General features: G+C 51.9%; 9 protein-coding genes across 9 annotated transcripts; 5 read left to right on the forward strand and 4 right to left on the reverse strand.

Moving 5' to 3' along the window:
- Nucleotides 1-343: 343 nt before the first annotated feature.
- Nucleotides 344-1792, reverse strand: COCMIDRAFT_84088 (uncharacterized protein; the record flags this gene model as incomplete). The annotated part of the gene is made up of 1 exon (XM_007685724.1): nt 344-1792. The coding sequence occupies one exon, from the start codon at nt 1790-1792 to the stop codon at nt 344-346; it is 1449 nt and encodes a 482-aa protein (XP_007683914.1).
- Nucleotides 1793-6820: 5028 nt separating this feature from the next.
- On the forward strand, nt 6821-7658 carry COCMIDRAFT_84044 (uncharacterized protein; the record flags this gene model as incomplete). Its single annotated transcript, XM_007685725.1, has 2 exons — nt 6821-6988; nt 7116-7658. The coding sequence occupies 2 exons, from the start codon at nt 6821-6823 to the stop codon at nt 7656-7658; spliced, it is 711 nt and encodes a 236-aa protein (XP_007683915.1).
- Nucleotides 7659-8346: 688 nt separating this feature from the next.
- On the reverse strand, nt 8347-9343 carry COCMIDRAFT_84247 (uncharacterized protein; the record flags this gene model as incomplete). Its single annotated transcript, XM_007685726.1, has 2 exons — nt 8347-8420; nt 8488-9343. 2 exons carry the CDS (start codon nt 9341-9343, stop codon nt 8347-8349), a joined length of 930 nt encoding a protein of 309 aa, XP_007683916.1.
- Nucleotides 9344-15274: 5931 nt separating this feature from the next.
- COCMIDRAFT_84048 (uncharacterized protein) lies at nt 15275-17380 on the forward strand (the record flags this gene model as incomplete). Its single annotated transcript, XM_007685727.1, has 4 exons — nt 15275-16183; nt 16234-16517; nt 16576-16703; nt 16761-17380. The coding sequence occupies 4 exons, from the start codon at nt 15275-15277 to the stop codon at nt 17378-17380; spliced, it is 1941 nt and encodes a 646-aa protein (XP_007683917.1).
- Nucleotides 17381-17940: 560 nt separating this feature from the next.
- Nucleotides 17941-18316, forward strand: COCMIDRAFT_84128 (uncharacterized protein; the record flags this gene model as incomplete). Its single annotated transcript, XM_007685728.1, has 3 exons — nt 17941-17976; nt 18034-18167; nt 18217-18316. 3 exons carry the CDS (start codon nt 17941-17943, stop codon nt 18314-18316), a joined length of 270 nt encoding a protein of 89 aa, XP_007683918.1.
- Nucleotides 18317-18484: 168 nt separating this feature from the next.
- Nucleotides 18485-20425, reverse strand: COCMIDRAFT_33054 (uncharacterized protein; the record flags this gene model as incomplete). Its single annotated transcript, XM_007685677.1, has 3 exons — nt 18485-19434; nt 19511-20260; nt 20407-20425. 3 exons carry the CDS (start codon nt 20423-20425, stop codon nt 18485-18487), a joined length of 1719 nt encoding a protein of 572 aa, XP_007683867.1.
- Nucleotides 20426-22856: 2431 nt separating this feature from the next.
- On the forward strand, nt 22857-23922 carry COCMIDRAFT_22802 (uncharacterized protein; the record flags this gene model as incomplete). Its single annotated transcript, XM_007685665.1, has 2 exons — nt 22857-23123; nt 23200-23922. The coding sequence occupies 2 exons, from the start codon at nt 22857-22859 to the stop codon at nt 23920-23922; spliced, it is 990 nt and encodes a 329-aa protein (XP_007683855.1).
- Nucleotides 23923-24534: 612 nt separating this feature from the next.
- Nucleotides 24535-24874, reverse strand: COCMIDRAFT_84202 (uncharacterized protein; the record flags this gene model as incomplete). Its single annotated transcript, XM_007685729.1, has 2 exons — nt 24535-24581; nt 24679-24874. 2 exons carry the CDS (start codon nt 24872-24874, stop codon nt 24535-24537), a joined length of 243 nt encoding a protein of 80 aa, XP_007683919.1.
- Nucleotides 24875-25203: 329 nt separating this feature from the next.
- COCMIDRAFT_84156 (uncharacterized protein) lies at nt 25204-26848 on the forward strand (the record flags this gene model as incomplete). The annotated part of the gene is made up of 3 exons (XM_007685730.1): nt 25204-25348; nt 25545-26377; nt 26429-26848. 3 exons carry the CDS (start codon nt 25204-25206, stop codon nt 26846-26848), a joined length of 1398 nt encoding a protein of 465 aa, XP_007683920.1.
- Nucleotides 26849-26998: the final 150 nt, after the last annotated feature.

Consider the following 26998-nt stretch of genomic DNA (forward strand, 5'->3'; position numbering starts at 1 on the left):
ACACCACAAAGAGAGCATCCATGCAATTTGATCACACGCTCACGGCAAATGGAAAAACAGAAGGTAAGTATTTTTTTGGTTTGCCAAATGCAATTATTGATACATTACGACTACAATCTGCTGCTATAAACGATTTTAAGGAGCGACTATGTGGCGGGCAGTCAAGGGCCCAAAGTAAAGTCAGGTCTGGTATATACATGGAAAGCAAATGCTGAAAACTCCGGGACCAAAGATTAACTACTCATTAACATCCACCATATCCCATTAGGATTTCTGGTTCATGCGTCTTCACCATGTCGGGAACATGAGTCGTTGCTGGTTTGTTTTGAATGCTTGGGAGCGTTTATCGGCTGCCCCAGTTGAAGTTGGCGTTGACATCGAGGTCGAAGATGAAGGACTTCTGGCAGCCCCACTTCTTCTGGGTGTTGATGCTGATATCAAGGTTGGCCTGGGCAGGAGTGAACTTCTTGGTGTAAAGACGGCAGTGGGTACCGAAACCAACACCGTTCTTCTCAAGGTAGGCAGCCTGGAATTGGACGCAGCCGCTCTTGCTGAAACCGAAGAGGGACATCCACTGAGAGAGCCAGCCCTTCTGCCTGTTGGACTCGTTCTGCTTCTGGGCGTAGGCGGCGCAGAGGGCAGGGTCGAAAGGTCCGGGGATGGTGGTCTGGCCGATGCAGTAGGGCTGCTGGTTGATCAGGTGGTGGCCGCAAGGTTGGGGCTTGCTGCAAGAAGGAGGAGGGGGAGGAACATAGTCCTTCTTGTTGTATCCGTTGGAAGCGACAATGACGACCTCGAAGCCGGCCTGGTACTGGCCGTTGTTGGTGGCTGACTCCTTGGTAACGTCCTGACCCCAGAGAGTGCACTTGAAGCGGGCAACAGAGTCAGCCTCCTTGCAAGAGCACTGCTCAGGGTTCCACTTGGGGTCACGCTCGACGAAGACGTTGAAGCCAGTGCAGGTCTCGGTGGCCTCGCACTTCTTGGCGCAGGTAAGAGGGTCGTAGCTGGTAAGTTCGAAGTATCCAAGGTATCCGCTGCCGGAGACGGAGGCACTCAGGTCGGTGAACGCCTTGTCCCAGCCAGAAGGGGTCTGAGCAGAATTGGCCATCTTGTGGTAGACGTCGTTGTTCTTGAAAGCATCAACGGTATCAGGGACGGTGGGAGGTCCATAGGCGTTGGGCTGAGCAGCGCAAGGGTCAAGAGGGTTGATGAATCCACAGTAGGTGCCGACCTCGATTTGAGTGGCACAGGCTGGGTCAGCAGTGAAGGCCCAGGTGTTGACCCAGTCGACTGGAGTGCAAGATGAGGGAGCAAGGTTGGTCGAAGACTCGCCGGGAGTAGGCAGAGCATTGCCAGGAGTAGGAGGCTGGGTAGGAGAAGGGCCACTTGGTGGGTTGCCACCAGCGGGGGGAGGGGGAGGAGGAGTAGGACGAACACCACCTCCTCCGTAGACAGGGTTAGGAGGAGGAGGAGGGTTGTTGCCGTATTGCTGGGGCTGGGGCTTGTTGTAGGTCTGAGCAGTTCCAGAGTTGAACCAGTTCCACAAACCGAAGGTAGGGGAACGAGCCTCAATATCCCTCTTGGCAGCCTGAGCAGACGCAGGCTTGGAGCCGGCTTGAGCGGCGACAGAGAGAGCCTTCTTCTGGTCGTACTTGCCAACCTCGGAAATAACACCCATCTTGGGGCCCTGGGCAACATTGTTGACAACGTTCTCAGGTGCATCGAAGCTTTGGGGAGAAGGCGAGGCCGCTACAAGAGCGGCAGTCGCTACAAGAAGGTGGTAAGAACGCATAGTGAGTGAGCGTTTGAAACAGTTGCAGCGAGTGTATCAAAAGGTAGAAGCGATTGGAAGGTGGTGAAGACCAGTGCTGATGATGAGATGATGTGCCGTGTGGCAGACGTTCTTTTATACAACAAGGGCATCGCTCAGTGCTCTCTTCTCGCTTCACAACTACTGACTGATTCGAGATCGATGTCATGGGAAGCGCCACAAGCATGGTCAGTTAGCTCGGTTCTTCTGGTGGCAGAGTTCGGCGGCTGTACCTGAGGGCACTAGTCCACTAAACCTTATCTTAGTCCCGGATGAATTGTCATACCTGTAGTCGCCGGTCGTTTTCTCAGGCACACGCAGCTACCCGAAGCATCATCACCAATCAGAAGCTGTGGACGTCGCCATTTAGATCATTCTCCGCCATATACTAGCAATTGGTACGTTCATTCATTCTAGTTTTCGAGGGAAAGGAGGCCTCGTGAGCGTTGACAGGGAGCCTGGAAAGAGGCGCGCGATAAGAAAATTATCAGACCCAATACCCTAGCACTGCATCGCAAAACAACCTGGTTCCCCACCACCGCCTGCTGTCATCCCTGGTGTTTACAGAGGTGTTTCTCCTGATTCCCTCGCGACGTGGGCCAATTGAGTCATTGAACGAAAACGCTAGCTATTTTTGACCGTCGGGCTGGCTTTTTTGGGAGTGCAGCTTGGCCCAGACGGACTAGCTTACAGCCCGCTGTTTACTACTTCGATAGTCTCCTCCAGGGGTACAAACATGTACTTGCCTACGACGGGTGCTCGACCAGCCCATTACGGATGCAGCGTTCGCACTAACGTTTGAGCAATGATAAGCCTTTTAGACTGGCCTGGGCCAGTCTTCTTCTCACTCGCCTATCCCCACCTCGCCAAAGACAATGCCGCAAGAGAGCATGGCCACAGAGATGTGCAAAATACGATATCGAATACGGTCGAAGGAACCGGAGCGTTTCATTCCCCACAATGTTTGCTTTGGCCAAGCCTCGTCTTGAGCGGACATGTACACAATACGGCAAAGCCGAGGGACCCTGCGACGCCGAGCCGCGATTTACACCTGGATGTGACGGGAAGGAATAGTCAACTTGAACCTTTTTCGATCACATGGTAGGGTGGGCTCGCTGCTAAACACTAGACTGTTTCTCCCAACTGTGGCAATGCAAGAACACGGAGCGAAAGCGAAGTGGCTGGAGTCAAACTCCCAAGACCGTGTCCGTGTGTTTGTGCAAGAGCAGGCTGGCTGGCCCTTCGCTAATTCTAGTCGCAGCAAATCCTGAGCGTCCGAGGTACTCCGAACAACGTCCCCAACGGGGCGTTGGCAAAGTCATGCATGGGCGTCAGCGTGTACCATGGTTCTCTTCCAGATCCGGTGTTCTTGTGCATAATTGGCATTGCCGAGCCGATGTTGAGTGCCGAGTTGTACCTCGGATTCGGGTGCGATGGAAGTTTACCCTGCTTGATTTGCGTCCAGTTCTACGGATGATTGCGGCAGATCAGCCGCACAACGTCCTCGATTAAAGCATCATCGTGCGTTCGCAAGGCCACCGGTGAGCGGTATTTTTACTATCACCGGTCAAGGTCCGACCCAAGGGGCTGGCGAAGAAATCATTGAGTGGGTCAGTTGGGTCTCTCATAAGTCGGACGCTAACGGCTCGGTCGATCCCACTAGGTGGTACTAGCCCCACATGGCATGCTTCAGCCTCATCGCCCCCCTTTATCATCATCATCACCACAACAATGACAACGGCTTCCCTCTTGTCGTCCTCGTCGGCTAACGGTTATCCGCCCGTCCATGCTTTATTGTCTCCTCTTCGCCTATGCGCTCTGTGGCTTGTGGCTACATGTCAGTCTACATCTTCGCGCCAGCCACACTTCCAAATATTCCCATAATGCACTACCATTTTCGCACAGTCAAAGTTCACAACCACACTCACCCAAATTGCTAACTATCCGTATGAACTATTCGTTTCGCGCCGTGGCATCACCTTGGCATCACCGGCACGAAAGAAGACTTGCAAAATTTGAACCAATAACTACTACTACTGCTGCAAAAAAAATTCTCGCAAGAAAGTCCGAGACCGAAGTAGTGATGCACCATACCCAAACCAGCGGTTCATGATCAGAAATACGAAAAGCACAATGCGGCATAGCTCCAGGAGTAAAATAGTCCGCAAGAGGTTTTTCTTCCTCTTATCTGTTCCAAGTCACGTTAGTAGGCGAGTACACTCGTCCGACCGGCCGAGATCCGCCCAGGCCTTCCCTTGACCAAGACGTTTTTTATCTCTCCAACGTGCATGCAAGACATACTTGCTGAGCCTCGTTCAACCCACACGCACGCCTAGAGAGAGAGAGAGAGAGCATGCTTCACCGGCCCTGATTTCAAATCTTGTTTGCATGTTCACCTGCGCCTGACCCCCCCCTTGTTGTTCTGGGCCCCTGCATCTCTTCCCGTCCCAGATCGCGATTACACGTGTGGAGAGCGCTCAGATGACGCATGGACGCCTGCTCCACAAGGACACCTTTTTTGGTACTGCTTGGCTTGTAAAGGGGGAGGGGGGCGCCTTGTGGTATTCGCGGCTTACCTATGTGGTCACCTGTGTAGCTACCGGTATGGCTTGCTGTGGAGACTATGATGTGTCTTCAAGCGCTGTTCTACTTAACATCTACATTACCAAGCTAGCCGGAAAAAAATCAGAGTTCAATAGCATGTACTCTGCACTTGAGCGACTAAACTCGACTTCCGGTACTCTTAGCGCCGTCGTCGTTGTTGTCAGCATTAAGTCGTCGATATCGTTGCGTCAACCCCAGCATCAGTCCGTCCCTACTAACATCGGACTGAGCATGTCCAGTACTCGCCGAGTGGCTGGGCCTGTCATCTTTTCGCGCGCCGTCCGGTACATGTCTGTTAGAGGGTACTCGCCGTACTACTACCCGTAACGTGAGGGGAGCGGCGCAAGCTTTATTTTGCTCTTGGATCTTTTTATAGCTCACGCTTGCTTACGACATGCCGCTGTACCCGCAGAGAGTTTTGGGCTTCGCGCCGTGAGGCTACGTATGCGATTTTAGCAGTGCTGAGCTACGTGTTGGGGGGGAAAGCATATATAAACCTTTCCACCCCTCCTCTGCTAGTGTGTGGCTGGATGTCTTCTGATGTGTTTTTTTTTCGCAATGGCTGACGATATGACCATACTCGGGATCTTGCTCGCTTCCAGAGGTGCTTGCTTCCAGAGCGTTATGGGATTTGCTGTGCAAGAGATCATGATCTATTTCCAGTCTTAGTCCCAGTCATCAATGATATGCTTGACAATCATTGTTCAGATGCGCATACGGGAGTCTTTCTGGTATCCACAAACGGGTATAGTGCCTTGGCACTCACCTGGTATTTGGAGCTACCTCCAGACTCCACTGTGTATAACACCTCCGTTCTGACCAATGCCTCGGCTACGTTCGCCATGGCAGGAAACCGCCTTTAATATCTGAATTCTGGTTGAGCTGCACCAAAATCCGCTCCATATTTGCTCCAACCGCACAAAGTATCCTCCGCTCACCGACTATTACGTTATATCTCTTACTCAAGATCATCCGGTCGTATAGCGCGGCTGTGACGTGAAACTGTATAAACTTCGTATCTCGAATTACCCGGAAACAAACAAATATGGTCGAGAAGCTTAGGGCTGAGTCGAAACGAATCGCAACAGTGGTTCGATTAATGTCGCTTCATATCGCAGGGGAAATTGGAAAGGGGACGAAAAGTCGTTTGACCAGGGAGTTTTCTCCAGACAAACAGATTGAATATGGGAAGTTTAAGTGGGGAAACAATGTGCAAGGGTGGGGAAGAATAAGCACAAACGATTGACAGCCAGACCCCGGTTAAACCTCACAGATTGAATCGGGAGACAGATGTCGAACCATGGGTTTTTGGTAAGATGGCGGTATTTACCCAATTAAGCGAGACGTTCCATATTGCTTCGATATTACCGCGCGCTATTCGAGACCGTGTTCTGTAAGCACAAATGTTCCAGTACCACTCGGGGTACGGGACATGTGTTTTCCTTTTTGTAGTAGCCGGGCAGCCAAGCCCTGCAAGCATTTGTTTCCATTGTCCGCTTCCCGCTTCGTTCGATACACCGCACCCGGACACATCACCTGACTTGGACCTGAATCTTTTCGGTACCCCCCCTCCCCAACCGCCAACCGTTTATATTACCGTGACACGGCCGAGGTTATTTTTAAGCGCTGTAGAAAGCGGGACAACACTATGATGCAGGTCCAGAGCTTTCTCTGGAGCGATGCAATCAATCTACCTGCGATTGAAGCTTTTCGTATCTTTACTATAATGCTTCACTCCCGCGTTTCCAGGGTCTCGCTGCAGGACGCCACCTACCAGACAATGGTCCTGCTGCAGATTCGCCACCAAATGTACCTCGTCCACGCAGTCTATCATGCCGTTTGCACTGTTGTTAGAATAAAAAGAAACATTGTTGATCATGATCTGAATAGATCTTGATTTCTGCTTTGCAACTTCAGCTACGTACTCTTAGTCATGGAGCTCGTATGTGGATATACTACCACTCCAGTCACGTTTGCCAGCGACATCGAGGAGTCAATCTAAAAGGCATCTTGTAAACCTTGGCAGAGGATTAAGACATGGTAGTCTTAATACAGATGCCACTTGAATTGAACCTAAAATTGGAAACTGAACCCGGCCCGCCCAGAAACCGACACTTGACCTCTAGTCATCCATATTGACACAGCTCGTGATGTCGAGCGGGAAGCGGGAGAAAGGCAGGGTTGCCTGACAAGCAGGGTGGAATTCTGAAGCCGCGGGATAATATACTACTGGTATGTCGTTTGATGCAAAGAACAGAGAGAGAGAGAGAGAAAGGAGTATAAAGAGGAGGTAGTTTTCCCTTGTTTGTGTTGAAATCATTGCAGAGATTCCAATCCAGTCCTTCACTTCTCCTCAACACTTCACAATCGTTCTCTTGTTCGACCTGTACAAACTTTTTTGCAGCCATGCATTCCAAACTCACTGCTTTCCTCCTCCCTCTGCTCGCCACGGCGACACCACTCAAGCGAGCCGATGGTCCCAACCCCAATGATATCACCATCTTGGATACTACCTACTCTGGCAACGGATGCCCCCAGGGCTCCGTCTCCACCAGCAAGTCCGCCGACAAGACTGTAAGCTCCTAACCACTTCTTCCACTTACATCTGACCATACACACACATACATTCCCAAAAACCCACTTCTCCCCTCCTTCCCTTCCCACCTCAAAAAACTAACACCACACCCCCTCTCCCCTAAAGGTCATAACCTACGGCTTCGACAAATTCCAAGCCTACATCGGCCCGGGCACCGTCCCCTCAGACCGCAGCAAAAACTGCCAAATCCACCTAAACCTCCGGTACCCGGGCGGCTTCCAATACGCCGTCGTCGACGCCACGTACCACGGCTGGGCGCGCCTCGACGCAGGCGTAAACGGCACCTTCATCACGACCTACTACTTCAGCGAGGACGCGGGCAAGACGCAAACAACACGCATGTCCGTGTCCGGCGGCGGCGCCTTTGCCAACGGCCTCGTCTACACCAAGCAAGACGCCGTCGAGACCACCGCCACCATCTGGAGCCCGTGCGGCGCAAACGGCATTCTCAACGTCAACAATCGTATTGCGCTTACGAGTAAGAATGCCGATGCCGCCGGCGAAATGAGTAATGATGATGCTACGGTTGCGTTTACGCATCAGTTGCATGTCGCGTGGAGGGAGTGCAAGACTACGAGTGGTGGGACGGCGACGGGCGGCGATTCGATTGGTATTGGAAGCCCGAATGCTGAGATTGATTTTGTTTAGGATTTTTTTTGCTGACGAGATGGGTAGTGCTTTAGGTTAACATGATTGAAGAGCGATATTGGGGGGGAAGTGCGAGGCAAGGGGTCAGGGGAGGAAGGTGAAGGCGGATGTGCTGGACACGGGGGCAGGGGGAGTGTTGGGGGTGTTTGGTGAAGATTCGAGGTGTAGATAGTTGGTGTTGTTGTCTTTTTTTGGATTTTGGATTTTGGATCTGCTATGAATTTACGCTTCTTCACTGGGAAAACGAATTGTGCACATTTTCTTTTCTGTTTCGACTATGCATTTCATTGGCACTAGTTTACGACTTTTTGAATCAGGTTTATTGAGCATGGAAAACGTATTGATGCGTTCATGTTCTTGACACACAAATAACAAAACATGAACAACACAAAACGACGTGTAATGCAATACATGCGTGCAAGCCGAGCAAGCACCGTGATACAAGTGTTGCGTCGGATGTGCAGATCTCGTGTAACGTAGGTGCGACCAAGTGGCAACCTCAGTACAACACAACCCCTAGAATCATAAAAAAACGCGTGGCATTTCCACATGAAGCTAGAATGAAGAAGAAAAATGAACTGAACCGACAGAGGCGTCGGAATGCAAATGTGTCTTCTTAAGCAAAAGTTTATATCCATGTGACTAGAAAAGAATGCAACAGAGAACATGTAAACCGAAAGTAATGGCGTTACCGTGACCGGCGCCTATCCTGGATCGAGCGTAGGACTTCAAGCCAACCACCATCATCAATGTCGTCACCACCTGTAAATTGTGGATAGAGAATATCAGGAAGCTGAAGAAAATCAATAGGTATTTACCATGTACTTACCATTGCGTGAAACCGTACTTGTAGCTGATCCCCCGCCACTGACAACAATAGGGTTGCTATCGACCACATGTACCGCCAAGCCATTGCCGGCTGATGTGACTGGTGGATCTGATGCGGAATTCCGAATGCGGATCAGTGTGATACGTATGCGGTATGTACCCGCTTGACGGATGATAAGCTCAGGGAAGCGCATGTAGCCCACGCCGTTTGGATCGGCCATGTCCATTGAAGCAATGAAGCCGTCGGCCTCATCGTCGCTAAAAGGATGGACAGTGTCGAAGATTCGGCCTGTGAGCAGTGTATTGAGAGCGCTGGGGTCTGGTGAGTCTGACGAACTGGAAGCAGGAACCAGAGCGGCGACTGCGACGAGGTTGGTCGAGTCTGCAATAGCGTCGTCGGCGTCAGCATTGGTGGTTCGCAATCGGACAATGATGGAGCCAGGTATGGTTTGTCCGACTTGAGCGGTGCGCGGGGGTTGCACTACAATGTCCATGGCGTACCGAATTTCGTCGGGTGAAAGGGAAAGTCGACTTGATCTTGAATTTCCAGAAGTGCGCGCACTTCCAGGGTGATGGACTGGGCGATGGGACCTTCCCCCAAGCGCCCTTGGTCTCGCAACGTCAGCCATTGAGGATGCGGTATCGGCCAATTGACGGTCTGATTGTCCGTTGAGCAATTCGGCGATTCGGGCAGACCGTCTGAGTGGCGGGTGGCTGTCCGTGTTATGTGCAGTGGTATGGCCCAATGACGTTCGGGACTGCGATGTTGAAGGCGAGTTGGACGTGACTCTCCTGGATGCGATGGCCCGGCTAGAATTGTGATGTCTACCTCGTCCTCGTCGTGAGGCCCTTGGCATCTGATGAAGGTCGAAACTGTTTCGCTTAGTAGAGATTCATAAAGGGATCGAGTCAGGCCGGCGTTAGCTCTGCTGTAGTGGGAGAGAGGGTATTGTCTGGGGTTTGGCCGGGGCCGGGATCAGAGAAAAAAGAAGGACAGAAAGAGCAACAAGCAAAATTGAGTGGGTAATTTCAAGCAGGAAATGACTGGCAAGGAATGGCAAGGAAGGTCAATGGAGCGTGACGCCATGGACGTGGTACTAGGCGATGTTGATAGTAAAGATATAGGAAATGAAGACAAGCCACGAGTCAGCCGGGTCATCAAAGCCGAGTGGTGGAGGGCATAGTGTTGGCCCTCGGCCATGACGACAATGTGCTCGTCAAGCGTGAGGGAATCCGATACTGGGGCCCTTTAATCTCGTGAAGCGGTGGTGTAGAGCAAGAGAAGAGCTGCGATAGCATTACGACGAAGAATATAGGCCGAAGTGGATAGGTGCAGGGTCTCCCTCACACACAGGCCCTGGTTGGGGCCCCACGCGCGGACTGGTTTGGTGGAGAGCAGAGTGTGGTGGGGGCGTGCGGCTGTCGCCCGCGATTCCGTGCTGTGGCCAGAAAGAGAGCCCCCGTCCATGCGAGAAGGGTGACAGCCGTCGAAAAAGGACAGCAGTGACAGATGTGACGGGACGGAACATGTGGTGGAAATGCAGCAGAGAGCGTTGCAGGTAAATTGACGAATGTGATGCGTCACAAGAAACCCGGGCAGCCATGTGGGCGACCGGGATTGTGAGTCGGGGCGGCAGGAACGAGGCAGGAACGAGGCAGGAACGGGGCAGGAGCCGGGCAGGAACGGGGCAGCGAAGCGAAATGAACTGCTCACCTTCTGGCGTGTCGCGCTAAAGGACTGGCAGGACTGGCTGGACTGTTCCTTCCTGTCGTGTGTCTGTCGCTCTGGGCCTGTTACACAATGCCGTTGCGCTGTTTATGGCGGTGGGGAGGCCAGTACGTAGTGGTACGTATTCCTTCGGGCCTTGATGCCTTACCACCTCGACACCCTGACGCCCGCCTGCGACAGCAACAGGACTGGCGATACGCGGTGCCACGGCGACAAACACCTACGTCTGTGTGTGTGTGTGTGTTATGCTTCCCTGATGCTCTCATTAGCCATGTCCAATCTCTCCACACTTGGCCGGCCATCTGTCCAGGACTGAACCTCCCCAAGGATCCCATGTGTTCCGGCATACCTATCCTTGGCTCTCCTTCTCAGTCACACCCCAATATCCACTGCATACAAGTCAAAGCAAGTCGAGGATGGCCACTCCGGAATCTGCTCATCCGTCGGTGATGAAGGATGAAGAGAGGGACCGTGTCTCACCTCAGGTCGAGGATTGGCAACTGACTGACCATGCTGGCGACGATGAATACTCTAGGCCATTTTATACAAACCACACGCGTAGCCACCGTCTCCGTCGCTCTTGCCTCTTGCCTCTTGCAGTGCCCTGCAGCTGCCTCTCTTGGCTGACCGCCCTCTTCCTGATTCTGAAAGTGTTGCCGCCTGCTTCCCTTGCCTTCACCACCTTCATCACCCCTGTGCTTGCTGCGCGGCCGTCTAGTGCAGCCACCTTCGACATGTCGCCCATCCAGTGCCACAATCTCAACATCGATTTCTACAGCCCCTAGCCCGCCATCACCCTGCGGATACCCTACCCGGTTGCCGATCTGGGGTACCACCACAAACCCAGCTTCATGGGACCGTTGCATGGCCTGTGAGACCATAAATTACCGAGCCGTCGCCATGGATTGAACAGACCGTACCACACCCCCACCACCCTCCCGACCGCGTAGCCAGCAGTGACACGGAAAGAAACCCATTCACATCAAAAGTGTACAAATATCTTTGGTCTCTGCGCCTCACCGGCGCCTTGCGAGAGTCGCTGCCAATCACGGCCAACCCGTCTTTGCCTGCTCCAGCGACGCGTACCCGTCATCCCACCATCTAACTCACAAGCTAGCAACGGTGCTGTTCGCGAACCGATCCTAGCTTGACTAACGGCTACGTGCAGCTGCTAAGTACATGGCATTTTGACTCAACCTCTTAAACCTGCCGGAAGAAACTCAGCTCGTGGTATAAATCCCATATCCGATTCTGCAGTCTCCTCTTCACATCCTTATGCATGTCGTTACGCGCAGCAGATTTGCATAAATTGGAGAAATACTGTCCATGAGTGCCGATGAATGACATGTCTCTTTGATCAATCAACATTTCGCTAGCTTGTGCAACTTCCTAATGGGCCCTCATTACCGGTGCACCTTCTGGTTCAGGCTCCCCATAATCACTACTCCGGTTTCTTGCATTCAACAAACTATGCAAACTCAATCTAGTATGACGACTGATCAGTGAGGCCATCTAGAAGACATGCACCATGCCACCTTCGAATTTCTGGATATGGCCTGCTCGGCAGGAATCCATGTTCGCGGGTAGGTGCAGATGGCGAGGATAGCCCTGGTCGGTACTACACTCATTTCCTTGGAGAAGTGCTACTAGTTCCACGCGGGAAAAGGCGGTGATGCTCTTATGAAAGCGACCCGCAACGACCCGGACCAGACGAGTGAGCTCAATTCTTATATGATCGCTGGATACAGCCTGCGCCGAGGTTCCGACAGGTTCCGCTTTTGTCAGCCCTCTCGAGACGCTTGCATCCCTTTTGCTTCGACTTCTCTTCTGTATGACCTGGGCTATGGCAACTACTTGCGGGGTACTTACAGTGAATTGTAAGTGGCGAAAAGGTCTCAGTCCGATGCACTTCACCTCCACGGTTTACATGTTCATGGATTAGATCCTTAGATTTGATAGCCATGCAGGATGCCACTTCTTTTTGCAAGACAAATCTTCCCAAGTCGTGGATTCCAGCATTCTCGCCCCGAATTGGCATAGGTATCTTGTGCTTCATCCTAGTCAGATCTGTCTAGATACATGAGCATCTGTTTCGCCATGGAACTGGAAGTGAAATCGGTACCAGTCCAAATGGAATCATGGTTTCGGCATGCGAAGGTGTCTGGGAACGTGGTTGAGCGCAGGAACTGACTGCTCGTACGACGTTGTACAAGCGGCTGCTCTTTCGAATGCAATCCAGACCCTGTGAATCAGCCGGGGCAATACGGTAATTTCCATACCAGTAGAGTGGCAAAGCTGGTGGGCCATCGTTTTTCAGCTATCCTTGTTCCATGTTTAGCTGTGCATTTTTGTCATGTACAAACGCAAAACGGGAAGAACTGCAATTTGGAAAGGTGCTGATCCTAACTCTGAATTCTCGAATCTGAGGAAGCTCGAGCCATCGTCTCAACTAGCTGTCTGGTCGCACCAGTCGAGTCAGAGCTACAGGCAGCCATTGGTGCCCGGTGAGGTCTATTGGAATGCTCCGTCAAGCAACGAGGAACCTGGGATGCGGACAATGTATAATCCAACATGGCATCTTCTGGTGATTTAGAGCGCTAGATGCACTGCCATAATCTACCATCAACTCACAGAATGGAAGACCCTACGGTACTTACTTTTCAGCACGTACACTGACCAGCCTTGTTGCCATTATGACAGATCGTCTCGACAGCATACGTAATACCAAGCCTCCAATCCTCAATTGGAGGTGGTTCTATTAACAGACGGAACGGCCTGACAACCCCTTATGGTAGTTATGAGATAGGGGCAGACCATGGAGGTCGGGAGGCATGCTACACACATCAGGGGATGACTATGACTATTGAGAGGCTTATGAAGGCGTTTGGGTATCACGTTTTGCAAAAGATCGCGCTGTACTACGACTAAGCGCACCACGACCGTGAATACATAGCGCGACACTAATTTCAATCAGACAGCTAGACGGCTACGAGGCTTTGACTTCTGATTCTATGAAGATCGCTATCTCCTTGGGACTTGCTTGTAGTAGGTTTGCTACTGATTCTACAGAGCTGCCCACATCCACTCTCTGCTACGGGAAGCGCCATATTTTGAATAAGTTAAAAAAAGGGACACAACCCTTTGTTATTCAATCTCAGCTGTGTGGTAGTGAATCGCAACTAGGCTCATAACTGAGTACCGCTCAAGCACGTTACTATACCCAACTAGGTGCGAAGCCACAAGAACGGCGTGACTACCTTCCTTGACAGGAACGTGATACGCGTCCCAACAATGTCACTATTTAGACTTTCAATAGTACATCGAGGCCATCATGGTTATGTGTTAGTCATAAGCTCCTGCTTAGAAATCGAATTTGCTCGCCCATCTTGAGGTCTGGATGATGACTGCTCTTGGGATTTAGCGCACCCACGCGGCTCAACGACTGATGATGGATGCAGGCGTATAGTTCTCAAACGTTGGTGACCAAGTAAATTAAATATCTCAAATCAGGAGCGAAAGCCTATTGGAAAAACATGTGGGCGACACGCACCACAAGGCTGCAGCACCTGGACTGCATTTACAAACACGTGACACGCGCATCTTGGGAGGATGTGCTTGGCCAAAGATGTTTTCCCAAGATCTATGCTGGTGTGTACCAGTAAGAAATGTGCACAGTTTCTCGGAACACTTTGAATATCGCACATCATGATCAAAGACGGGAACATCAGTATAATCATGAGTCATGAATTATGAATCATGATCATGGAACAGCGGGAGAACATATGGGACTACGTCAAGATATACTCGAGAGTATGCAAAGCTTGCTACGGGACCAAACATGGTAGATAGTATCAAGCATGATGGCCGCTTTATTGTGCATTAAAAAGATGCAAGCAAACTCCACAATAACGAAGGTAGGACAAGGGTATTGCTGTTCAACAATAATATCGTTTTGATTTAGCGAGGATTCAGCTGCTGACACCATTGTTCCATTTTAAGAGCAACTTGGTTGTGTTTTTTAGAATCACAAGAAGCTCATTAAGATACAGCACGAATGCTTGGATATACGCGGACCTGGTAAGAGGATAGAGAACGGCCCGGCTTCCCAGGAGGTGCGAAAACAACATGATTCGGAAAGAAGCTCGATCGAATCTACATGACATAGCCAGAGGCGTCGGATACAACCCCGAGTCGTCACACTGCGCCCACCCGTCTGCACCTGACACGGCCTGTATGCGATCGGCCAGCCTTCCCATATGCTGTGCGTCATCGCTGGCGGCGACATGTATTGGTTGCTAGTTCGAGCATATGATGATCCTGTGCGTTATGCGCATGTCAGAATCTGGAGGTACAAGAGCCCGATTGCGCGAGACGTGCTGATACGAGCCTCATGGCGATGCTGTGGCACCCTTGCATGCAGGGCGTCGAATGCAGCAGACCTCGGGTTTTTTGGTTTCTTCGGTCGATTAGTAGGCCTCGTGGTTCCCGAGTGGGTTCACGCGATCAGCGAGCTTGACTGGTAAAGTAGGTAGCCGTCAATGAAGAGACACGTGACATATCGTTCACACTGTCTACGAGAGAGGGGTTCTTTGCCTTTACCCCAATTCAGACTAGTCACTTTTTGTTGCCCCTCCAAAATTTTAGTACTAGCGCGTTCTGTTTGCGCCTCCGTCGCGGGCCATTGACGCATCGCAGCTACCCCACATTTGGGATGCAGCAAAGCCTTGCGAATATTTGTCGCGCCAGACTTTTGAATTTTTCTACCACTCATTTCAAGAGACCGCTGGTGACTCGCTCGTCTTCTTTGACTCAGAAATTCTTGCCACTCGCCAGCCCTAGGCATAGTCCCCCGCGCGTCTCTTACCTGCACACATTCTCATCCCAACTACAACTGCGTGGGCAATTTGTACCAAAGCCATATTCAAGACCCATTGTATACAACTGCGAACGCACGGGAGGAGTAGAAAACTTCCAGTCGCTTCGACAATACTCCCAGATCGGCTTGACTTCCTTTGAGCCTTTACGAAATCTCTACGCGTCGGCGCGCTCAACATACACCATGGATGAACTTACAGGCACCCTTTCCAAGCTCGGCCTTGAGAAGGTACCGCAAGAGCCCAACACATATCCCGCTCTGAACCCTTTCGATATATACAGAAGTCACATCACCGAGCTACTCTCCTCCGTCTCCAGCGTAGACAAGAAAATAATATACCCTACATTGGCATGGACAGCAAAGCCTGAACATGGTGACCTGCAACTAGCGGTCCCCGCACTCCGCCAGAAGAAGAAGGACATGAAGGCATTTGCACAGGAGCTGGCCGACGCCTTTCCCGAGTCGCCGCTCGTTAAGAAGCCGATTGTCACCAACACATCGATTGGCTTCTTCTTCAAACCCGAAACCCTCACTTCGCTTGTTCTACCGATGATTCTCAAGTCCAAGGAGAGCTACGGTTTCAACAAGAACCTCGGCCTTAAGGACCCCTCAAACCCTTCTTCTGGTCCCAAAAAGATGATTGTCGAGTTCAGTTCGCCCAACATTGCGAAGCCATTCCACGCCGGTCACTTGCGAAGCACAATCATTGGTGGTTTCCTCGCCAATCTATACGAGGGTGCTGGATGGGATGTTGTTCGCATGAACTACCTCGGAGACTGGGGAAAGCAATACGGTGTCTTGGCCATTGGCTTTGACCTCTACGGAAACGAAGAGGAGCTCGTCAAAAACCCCATTGGCCACCTGTACGATATTTACGTCAAGGTCAGCAATGTACAACACAACGAGGCAGAGCAGGTCAAGGCTCTCAAGGCTGAGGTCGCGAAGCTCAAGGAGGAGGGCAAGGATGCATCAGAGCAGGAGAAGCAGATCAAGAAGATTGAGGAGGAGGGTATCGACGAGCAGGCTAGGAAATACTTCAAGGGCATGGTTGATGGCGAGCCCAAGGCTCTCGGTATCTGGAAACGCTTCAGGGTGAGCAGTCTTGCTACAATCGATGGTGTACTATATGCTGACTTGCGCAGGACCTTTCCATTGAGAAGTACAAGCAGACCTATGCCCGATTGAACATTCACTATGATGACTACAGTGGAGAGTCACAAGTAAAAGATGAGAGCATGGAGCTTGCTGCCAAGACTATGTGGGAGAAGAAGGTCTGCGAGGACTCGGAAGGTGCAGTCATTGTAGACCTCACACCGCATTCCAAGAAGCTTGGCAAGGCAGTCGTCAAGAAGAAGGATGGTACTTCGCTGTACCTGACCCGAGACATCGGCGCGGCCATTGAGCGTGACGAGAAGTATCACTTCGAGTATGTGCCATAAATTCCTTCCGGGAACAAAAGGAAGAGATGCTAATTCTTGTCACAGCAAAATGATCTACGTTGTTGCATCGCAACAAGACCTCCACTTGGCCCAGCTGTTCAAGATCGAGGAGCTTATGGGCAGGAAAGACATCTCTGACAGGTGTCAACACATCAACTTCGGCATGGTTTTGGGTTAGCCCTCACCCTCTTACTTTACCTACAAATCAAATACTAACAGAGTGACTCCAGGCATGTCAACCCGAAAAGGCACCGCCAAATTCCTCGACGACATCCTCCGCGACGTCGGCGAAAAAATGCACGAAGTCATGCGCACCAACGAGACCAAATATGCTCAAGTCAAGGACCCCGAACAAACCGCCGACACACTCGGCATCTCGGCTGTCATGGTCCAAGACATGAAGGGCAAGCGCATCAACAACTACACCTTCGACATGGACCGCATGACTTCCTTCGAAGGCGACACAGGTCCCTATCTCCAATACGCCCACGCCCGCCTCTGCTCCATCTACCGCAAAGCAGTCGAGTCCGACCCTTCGCTTGCAGACCTCGATCTCGCCACGGCGGCAGACTTTAGCCTGCTCCAGGAAGACAAGGCTGTTGAATTGGTTCGCCAACTAGCCAGTTGGCCTGACACTTTCCTCAACACGCTCAAGACGCAGGAGCCCACGACGGTGCTGACGTACCTTTTCAAGATGGCGCATGCGCTGAGTAGCAGCTATGATCACCTGCAGGTTGTGGGCTCGGAGAGGAACGTGTTGGTTGCTAGGCTGGCGCTGTATGTAGCTGCTAGGCAGGTCCTGTATAATGGCATGAGGGTCCTGGGGTTGAGTCCTGTGGAAAGGATGTAAGAGTGGAGTGGAGTGGAGTGAAGTGGCATGATAGCATGGTATTCTCAAGGATGATAAGGATGATGATGTAGAAGATGTAACGAATACGACTTTTTTTCTTTCCTTCATTGCGTACATGTCCCTCTCTGTTTTGTTTTTTTCGAGGCTTTTTTATTCTGGGAGACGAGTCGGAACATGAAAAAGTCCCTTACACAAACCTCAAACAAAAGCTTTCATCACTACCCTGGACACGGGATACACGCATTGTTCCGAGTGTCATCAGCTTTGAGACAAAAGATCCCTAAATACAAGAATAACTAGACATAAGAGTGGTTTTCACAAATCTTATTTCTATCTACTGACTGCTTCTCTGTCTGATACTTGCTACACCCATGTGTATGGCAATGATGCTACTATAGCCAATGACGCTATTCTAGCCCGAGTGCAAGTTCAGTCCAGCACGCGAGTCTCACCAAGCGGCCGAGAGCCACAATATGCAAGTAGCTAAAAGCTTCAGCTGAGCCTTCAGTGCGCCTTCAATGTGCCACGCATACTGCTCCAAATGCTTCCTTCTTTCTACAATGCCTACGAGACTAGCCAAAGGTATCGTACAGTCCGTCGTTTCTCTCCTATCTCGAGGTTCCAGTTTTTGAGTATGTGTGTTTGTTTTAGAGTGGGGTTGTAATGGTATGTTGTGGTATGATATGTGGTGTTATGACATTTCATACATCGTATGTAGGGTTTCCGAATGGGGGATTTGGGGGGGAATCGGTCGTAATCGTATGATGCAAGAGTCGGAAACGACTGAGTGTACAGGGGCTCCGGGGAAATGCTAGAAAACAGTGCTAGAACGCTAGAGAGAAAAAAAACACAAAAGGGAAGACAACGTGCCAACACGATGAGGTCGTCCGAGTAAAAGCCGATGGTGGTCTTGAAGTGAAAATCGATAGGAGGTGATAAGGCGGCGTATGGTCAACCTCGCCTCACCTCGAAGATTGTCTTCAGTCCACGCTTTGATATTCGACCCACTGCTGCCACAACCCCAACCATGAAGGCAACGCGAAAAGACAGAAACGCAAGACATAATGCAAGAACACAGACGGCCCACCCCATCTCGTCCACTTGTTAGGCGCCATTAGTCACAGGCGGGCCCCCTGCACGTGGGTCTCCGGGAGGCAATCCGGGCACCTTTTGCGCAGGCGGACGGGCAGGGTGCGAGTGATGGGGACAACCGTGGGGACAAGTCGCAACAGGTTCGTCATAGTCATCGTCGTAGTACTCGTCCTGTGGATCAAGGGAGCCTTCGTCGTCGCGTCGGTCGTAAGCACCTGGAGGAGGGTTCTGGTTGTGCTGGGCATTGTTGGCGTTATTTTGCGCCTTCTTGCTTGCCTTCTTGCCCTTGCGCCCCTTCATCCTAGCCTTCTCCAACAGACGACGCTTCTCCGCCAAACGTTTACGTTCCTTCCTATCCTTGATTTCATACTGTCGAATCAGGGCCATGGGAGGGTGACCGAAAATGTCTTCGTATTCACAGAACTCGCAAATCCACGGCTGGCTAGGTGGGTTGTGGAAGTTGGCGTACTCTTGCTGAATGCGGCGTTTGCGGGCAGCATACTCATACAGCTTTGAAGCGCTACGTCGAGGCTTTCGTGGCGGCGGAGCTTGCTGTGGCGGCGGGGGACCCGTAGATCGACGTGCAGTGCCATTGGGCGGGGGAGGGGGAGGGTATGTACCTGACTCATTCATGTTCGGACTCGTCTGAGTGCCCTGCGTAGACACCATTGGAGCATCGGAGCGGACAGGAGGGCGGGCGCGAACAGCTTGGGGGTGGGATTGGGGTGCGGCCGTGCTTGGGTAGGCACTTGGAGGTTGAGAGTATTGGCCGTTTTCCTGGCCTGGCCAGACCATTTTATTTGCTGAGTCAGACCCACAAGTGAAGGTGAATTGGGTTTTGATTGCACTGTTCTTGGCGGCCTCCTGCTGTAATAGGCTCACGTTTTCGTTGCCGTGGGGTGGCGGGGTTGCTGCAGCGTTTGCAATGGCGGTTGAAATGATGCCGCTTTGCTCCGGAGGACCTAGAAAACAAATAGTCAGCGCACGGACTCTTTTTTTAAAAGTGAAGACGAGTGAATTCCCGAGGTGGCACCGTACGTTTGCTGTTCGCTTTGGCGTTGGCGAGGGTGCTGGACGTGGCCAAGACACGCCTCTCTGACCGACCCGAGCCAGAACGTCCAAAACGCCCTCTGCCTGCACCCGAGATGCCTGTTCCAGAAGTCGTGTTATGTTGTGGTGTCGACGGCGCGGAGCCATAGTAGCGCGCGGCGCCATCTCCCTCGCCATCGTCGGCTGGCCCTGCATCTTGAACGTGTGCTACAGCTGTGGCAGCCAGATCCGCTGAGAGACTCGGGTGGTGTGCACCATTGCTACCCATGTTCGGAATCTTGCGCTTCTTCTTGTTGTTGGTGTTCTCAAACGATTCATAACCGTCCACTGAAGATGTTGGCGAGCCTGGCTTGCGATGGGTGCCTGCGATACCGGCTGCAGGCTTTCCAGAGGCATGTCTACTGTACTGGTAGCTTGGAGACACAGGCATGGGTCCACTGCGGTCGTCCTCTTCATCGTCACTCTCCACCTCAGAGTGAGTGTGTCCACAGTGACAGGCGTGGTGGTCATTAGTCCCAGTCCTGTGAGGACGCACTCGCTCATCCGCCATGTATGGGAAGTTGAAGAGCGGACCGGTGGGAGGTGGATTGTGCGGGTACACGATTGTCTCGGCCTGCTCAGGCGATAAGCGAGCGCGGAGAGAGCGGCTGGGTAGAGGGCGAATGGGCCGATCGGGGTACATGGAAGACGAGGTGTCGGGCGAAGAGCGCAGCGGCGAAGAGCGGTTCCAGTCGTAGCCTGCAAAACGAACAAGTTGTGTCAGATATGCGAGCGAACAAAAGGTACACCTGTTCAAAAGATACAAGTACAGGTGGTGCGGTGCGACAGGGAAATGGGCAGAAAGCTTGGTGGGTAGCCCATAACGCCCTACAACCAGTACTTACCCGCAGTCGCCGCTGCCATGCTGGCGATCCTTGCTCGTATGCCCAATCACCAAGACGGTGTGGCGGGTGTCGTGTCGTGCCTTGCCTGAGAAAAAGTCCAGCTATGTCCAAAACTATCTTCGGCCGTGTCTGGCGTGCCCACGTTAGCACTAGATCGGAGATGACTGCCCCAGCGTGTGCGCAGATGATCGCAGCAGACTCTCTTGAGCGGGAATCGTGGCAAGACACGGTGTTGGCGTGTGGGGAGCTGTTGACGCACCTTTTTCGAGGGGTGGTTTGTGTGAGGGACAGTACTGGTGGCTAGTCAGCGGAGAGCCCCTCTATTATTTCCGATGGCATGGCGACTGACAGGATAGCAGTGCTAGCAGGGGGGGCGAGGGACAAGGCCAACGTCCAAGAGAGTGGAAGGACCCGGGACAGGCTCCTGGGTGGTCGGGACGAGTGACGGCGGCGATGGAGGCGTCAATGCCGAAGACGTGGTATTGGGGTTGGGGTTGGGGTTGGCGGGCGCCAAGCAAGGCCAGTTGAGGGACTTTGGGCGCTGTGGTGTGGCCTTGGAGCTCGCCAAAGCAGGGACAGTGCTAGCGTCTGCGATGGACTGCTGGGCTAACAGGCGCAGGATGGGCAATGTCGAGAGGGCAGAAACACGGAGCGGATTCGAGGATGCAGATGGTGAAGACGACAGGGCCACCACTCACCGGCGGGCCATGTCGACGTCGGCTTGCATACCACTTCGCAACGACCGTGCTGGTGGCGCTAGAGCCCGCAGTGGATTGGTAATTGCTCCTGGGCCCATCCAGCAAATGACAGCCCTCTGCCCCCATGCTCCTCGCCCTCTACTACATGTCCATGTACATATACTAGTGTAGGTCGCCTGCTGCCGAAGCCTTTACCGCCTCATCCTATCCATGGCCCTCTCGACATGCTCAGCTGTCCCACCTGCCGCGAGGCCCGCGTCCACTCGACGCAGTCACCTCCATCTTGACACATGGCGACCGAATAGTCGCCCTGTCCGCCGTCGGAGCTGGGATCAGCCACCCAAGTTGCGGCCTGAAGGATGCCCACGGCCCTCGAGCTATGTGTCTTGGTCTATGTTCTGTGTGTGCTTACTTGGTCGAGCGCATCAAACCCTGACTCGCCTACACAAAGAGTAGAGTCGATTCTCCAGTACAGGCGTGGTTCCCTCGTCTGGAGACTGGCATGTCACTGCTGACTGTCATGTGCATGATGATCGGCTCTGCCTCGTCCGGCATCCCGCTTGTACCTGCATTTCTGGCGGCTGGGGACCCCACAAGTACATCCCAAAAGCATGGTTATCCCCCCTTAGTCGTATCTTGCACAAAGTTCGCCAGACACAGCGCTTAGCCGCAACCTATGGTGCAAGCCTTTGTCCGTGGGCAGCCAGTACTTGGCGACTCGGGCGGGCGTTATGCACGGGGATAAGCCTTGCGTATCGATTACCGGCCGGCCGCCTACGTCATAAACAGACTCCACGCCTAACTTCATCCTCAGCCAACAAGCAGTCCTGCATCCAGTCAAGGCTTCCACCCATACAGCAATGTATCCCGACTTCTACCCGAGGTCAACTACAGACACTACCATAACCATTCAGCTGGCGGGTAGTGTGCAGACATCTCTTTTGCTCTGCAGCCACCATTACATACTATCTTTGGTCGCAATATCAGAATATAAGGAAGTTCACAAGCACCTGCGTCTATGCTGCTGGGCTTTCAGCTGAGTTCTGGTCCAAGCACTGGCTTCAAGATAAAATAATCTCTACCGTTTCTACTTATCAGTATAGAGGTGGAGATTATTGCACCGGCATGTGCACAAAACACGACCCGATTCCCTCAACACTAAAAAGCGCGTGAGTGTCGTAGTCCCACATGTGCGTGGCTGCAAGACGCCGTGTTATGCCAAACAGATGAGGTAAACCTAATGATTCTCGAGACCCAAAGCATATGTGCACCAGCAAATCAAATGATAGTAATCCTAGCCAGGCCACGGAAGATAAGCACTTTTGGGTCAAAGTACCAGAGTAACGCACCCCACGTGATTGCTTCACTCCTCACTTTCGCCCTCTCAATTTTAAGCCTCCTCTCGCCCATATACCTATTTTTACCGTGAGAATACTTCCCCTCATGTCTCTCCATGTACCTCATCTTGAGGTGCCCGTGCGCATCTCCGACTGAGCAATGATACATTTCGTTTTACTCCAATTTTTATGAAATTCCATCTCATTCTAAACCCCGCTCTAGATTTCCCTCCGAGTGCACCCTCTGGCTCAACAGGGACTCAACAATCCACGGTTCAGGTCACAGTCACCCTCAGCCACTTTCCCGCCTTCCTGATATAATATCATTCGACACACATAGCCTTCAATTCAAATTCTTCTGCCTTGACCTCACCTCCAATCCCAGGAAGACTGCAACTCAGCAACACTGCCTACCATGCCTCTGATAGGATATGACGGTACTCTCTGCTACCATCCTTCCGACAACTGTCCAAGACGTTATGCTTTCTGGGTGTATGAACCCTCTCTCATCGTCAACTCAGCTTTCCTTGTGCTCTTCGGTACATCCTTCATCACTTTCGTCGTTCAAGGCACTGCAGATGCAAAGTGGCTTGGTTTCAGTCTAGCCATGGCTATTGGTTGCGCGCTCGAGGTTGCTGGCTACGCGGGACGCATACTAGCCCAGCAAGACATGTATGCAGAGGTATGTATTGGCCACAGACGACCGACTGTCTTATCCGAGCCCATTCGCCAAGATGCTGGTGACTGACAACACTCAGACCCCTTTCCTCGTCCAAATCATCTGCCTGACCATCGGTCCCGCCTTCCTTGCTGCGGGCATCTATCTCTGCCTCTCGCGTATCGTCACAAGTATCGGTCCCGAATATTCGCGTATCAAGCCATTCTCTTATCCAAAGATCTTTATCCCCTGCGACATCATCTCCCTTGTGCTCCAGGCTGTCGGAGGAGGCATGGCCAGTGTTGCTATACACAACGGCAAGAAAATCAAGAAGGGCGACAACGTCATGGTTGCCGGCCTAGCTTTCCAGGTTGCAACAATGTTCGCATTCATCCTGATAGCTGTCGACTTCGCCTGGCGCACATTCCGCAACCATAATTTGCTTCCACAAACTACTCAAAATCAAAGCCAAGTAAATTCTAAAATATCACGGCGATTCAAGGGCTTCATCATCGCCTTGACCTTGTCCACCATTTGCATCTTCATAAGATGCGTGTTTCGGGTTGCCGAGCTGAGTCAAGGCTGGAGAGGTGAGCTCGCCACGACCCAAAAGTACTTCATTGGTCTAGAAGGCGCAGTCATTGTTGCATCAGTCTTGCTTCTGAACCTCTGCCATCCAGCGTACTGCTTCAACAATACCAGGGATGCAAGGGATGGGCAACTCAGCAGGAAGATTTGCTTCTTGAAGAGAAGGTCTGCTGTAAATCAGAGTGAGGCTAGCGATGCTGAGCTAACACAAGTCACTGCTACACCGCCAAAGTAAGGCGCAGAAGGAGAATTAGACATTTGGTCTAAAGAGGAGACGTGGAAACAGGTACGGAAAAAAACGGGGATCACCTCATGGTGCTTTTTGCACTAACATCAAGTCAAACTTACCTGTCTTTCCTGTGAGTTTGACTTACTCATTTCATTTGTTCTTTCTAGTTCTTCTGGTTCCACAATTGTTCTGCTAAAGCAATGATAATATCCGGTTGTACTCAAAACATGATATAATGAATGGGCGTTATCGACGGCGTTTGCCTTCGAGAGTTCTAGGTAATTTTAATTGGGTTGGCGTTGGTGCGGGTATTACTGGGCACGAACAGCAGCGCTTTCTTAATGAGACACTGAAATATTCCAAAGCCATAAAGTATGAATCCGTGCACATATCATCATTGATGAAAAAAAAGAAAGACTTGCCGGACATCATATATGCTCTTGCGTGGGTATGTTGACGGAAAGAAAAAAGTGATTTGTACAGTATGCTGCCGCATCTACGACCCAAATATCATGCTTGCTACGTCCTACACTTGCTCACACCCCCTCTTTTGAAGCCTTGTGCAAGCTTCTAATGGAACCATCTGGACTTTCCACTCCTATCTCTTATAGCATTCCCCTACTCATCATCGAACCCCGCTGGCCTTGGCCTTGGTCCCTTTGGTACTGCAATAGATCAGCATGCCACTCTATAACAAAAAAAAGCAGATGTAGAAACCATCGTTTCCTCCGTGTCTCTCTTTCCTCCCCTGTTATCACGTACCTGGGTATGTCAAGGGAATCTTCTGAATGGGCTCTTCGCCCATGTATCTCCGAATCGGAGGGACGGTAACCAGCATTACGGGACCAGCGAGGCCGATGACAATCGAGTAAAAGTAAGCTGGCTTGTTGTACGCAGCCCATTTCATGTACCGCAGCGGCTGACGGAAGAAGAGCGGGGAGGGAGGGACGCCGGACATGTTTGCTGTGTATGTTGTGAGCGCGCGGGGGAGTTTTTAGAGCGTAGCAGCGATGCGCGCGCGTACCAACTTTATTATCGTGAGGCGAGAAAATCGAGGCGCAATTCACAAAGGGGCCCAATGCCTTGATCTGGCGTCGCAATTGCAAGTCGACTATATGTCGTGAGGTTAGCTGCTGGGTAGCTTGTCGCTCCTCCCGTGCGCTCCTCCAATCGGCGCGCAGCGATTTTCCGGGACCGATAGGGCTTGGCAAATGCATACGTATCTCCCATGGCAGCTCTCTACGCGGCCGCGCATTCCGTCAGGTTCAACTTGCACACAACCACAAGATGAGGTGGTTATTTTCTTTTACCCTCGCTTTTGTCTGGTCGCTGGTGGCCCAAGCCAAGAGCTTTACTGGCAGCCGGTTGCTGGTTGTGCTCGAAGACCAGGCCGAGCGGGAGAAGTACAGCGTGTTTCTCGAGGACTTGACATGTAAGTTGATCCATTCTGTCAATTGCAGCTTGACTAGTCTTGTGCGATTGTTGCAAGAGTTGGGAATTGGATTGGTCCACGCCTTGGTTTTGGAATTGCAAAGAGTGGTTGAACTTGCAACTTGGCCTTATGCCACTCATGAATGCTCACTCGGAACAACATTGGCGCATATAACAACGCTGACACGTACGTACAGCCCGAGGATTCACTACGACCGTCGGATCACCAAAAGATACCACTCTCACATTGCTCAAGCACGGTGAACGAGCATACGACCATGTCCTCCTCCTACCGGGCAAGTCTAAAGGCCTCGGCCCTGCCCTCACCGCGAATAACTTCCTCGAATTCATGAAGAACGACGGAAACGTCCTCGTTGCCCTCTCAAGCGAATATCCTACGCCCACGGCCGTTCAGGCAATGCTTCTCGAAGTCGACATCAGCGTACCCAACGACAAGGGCGCATTGGTTGTTGACCACTTCAACTATGATTCGCTTTCGGCAGAGGAGGCGCACGATGTCCTTCTTCTTCCATTCCCAGGTGTGCTCAGACCCGATGTCAAGAACTACTTTGGTGGTGAGGGATACATTGCGGTCCCACGCGCCGTCGGTCAGGCCCTTGGAAACGAGTCTCCTCTTACTTCGCCCATTCTTCGTGCCCCCAGCACCGCATACAGCTATAACCCCAAGGATGAAGCCGAGGGTTCCGAAGATCCCTTCGCGGTCGGTGGTCAGCTGAACGTGGTCTCTGCCATGCAGGCAAACAACGCAGCGCGTTTGGTTGTTGTTGGCTCTGCTGAGATGCTCCAAAACAAGTGGTTCGCTGAGAAGGCGAAGCTGGGCGACAAGTCCATCACCACCGGAAACCGTGAATTCGCTCAGAAGGTGTCATCCTGGGCTTTTAAGGAGACTGGTGTGCTCAAGGTCGGAAAGCTTCTACACTACCAGGATGAGGGTGCCAGCAAGAAGTTGAACACCAGCACTTCAATCCCAGAGAGCAACCCCAGCATTTACCGTATCAAGACGGATGTCGTAAGTAACTTGTGTGTCCACTTTTATGGTGCAATGCTAACTCGATAATAGCACTTCCAAGTCGAAATCTCCGAGTACAGCATAGACCACCTTGAGCCCTTTGTCCCTGCTCCGCAGGACAATGTTCAGCTTGAGTTCAGCATGCTCTCACCTTTCCACCGCCTTGATCTGTCTCCAATTGCGAAGACCGAGAACGCCACCATCTTCGGTACCGGATTCAAGACCCCTGATCAGCACGGTATCTTCAACTTCCGTGTCAACTACCGTCGCCCATTCGTCACCAATATCGACGAGAAGAGGCAGGTCACCGTCAGGCATTTTGCCCATGATGAATACCCAAGGAGTTATGAGATTAGCGGTGCTTGGGTCTGGATTGGAGGTATCTGGGTCACCGTTCTTGGATGGCTCGCATTCGTGGCTGTCTGGCTGTACAGCGCACCTACTGAGAAGAGCACCAAGAAGACTCAGTAGATGGATTTTCTGGTTGGTTGTAGGGGCTACGGTGGGAGGGAAAGGACCTTTTGTTGTAGCGTTATTTTAAGCCATATCATCCATTGGCGTTGCGCGATATGTACATTATGGAATTAGGGCATAGGAATGACCCAAAAAGCTTAGATCGGA

This window comes from Bipolaris oryzae (assembly GCF_000523455.1).
Source record: "Bipolaris oryzae ATCC 44560 unplaced genomic scaffold scaffold_12, whole genome shotgun sequence".
In the NCBI taxonomy this organism is placed as follows: Eukaryota; Fungi; Ascomycota; class Dothideomycetes; order Pleosporales; family Pleosporaceae; genus Bipolaris; species Bipolaris oryzae.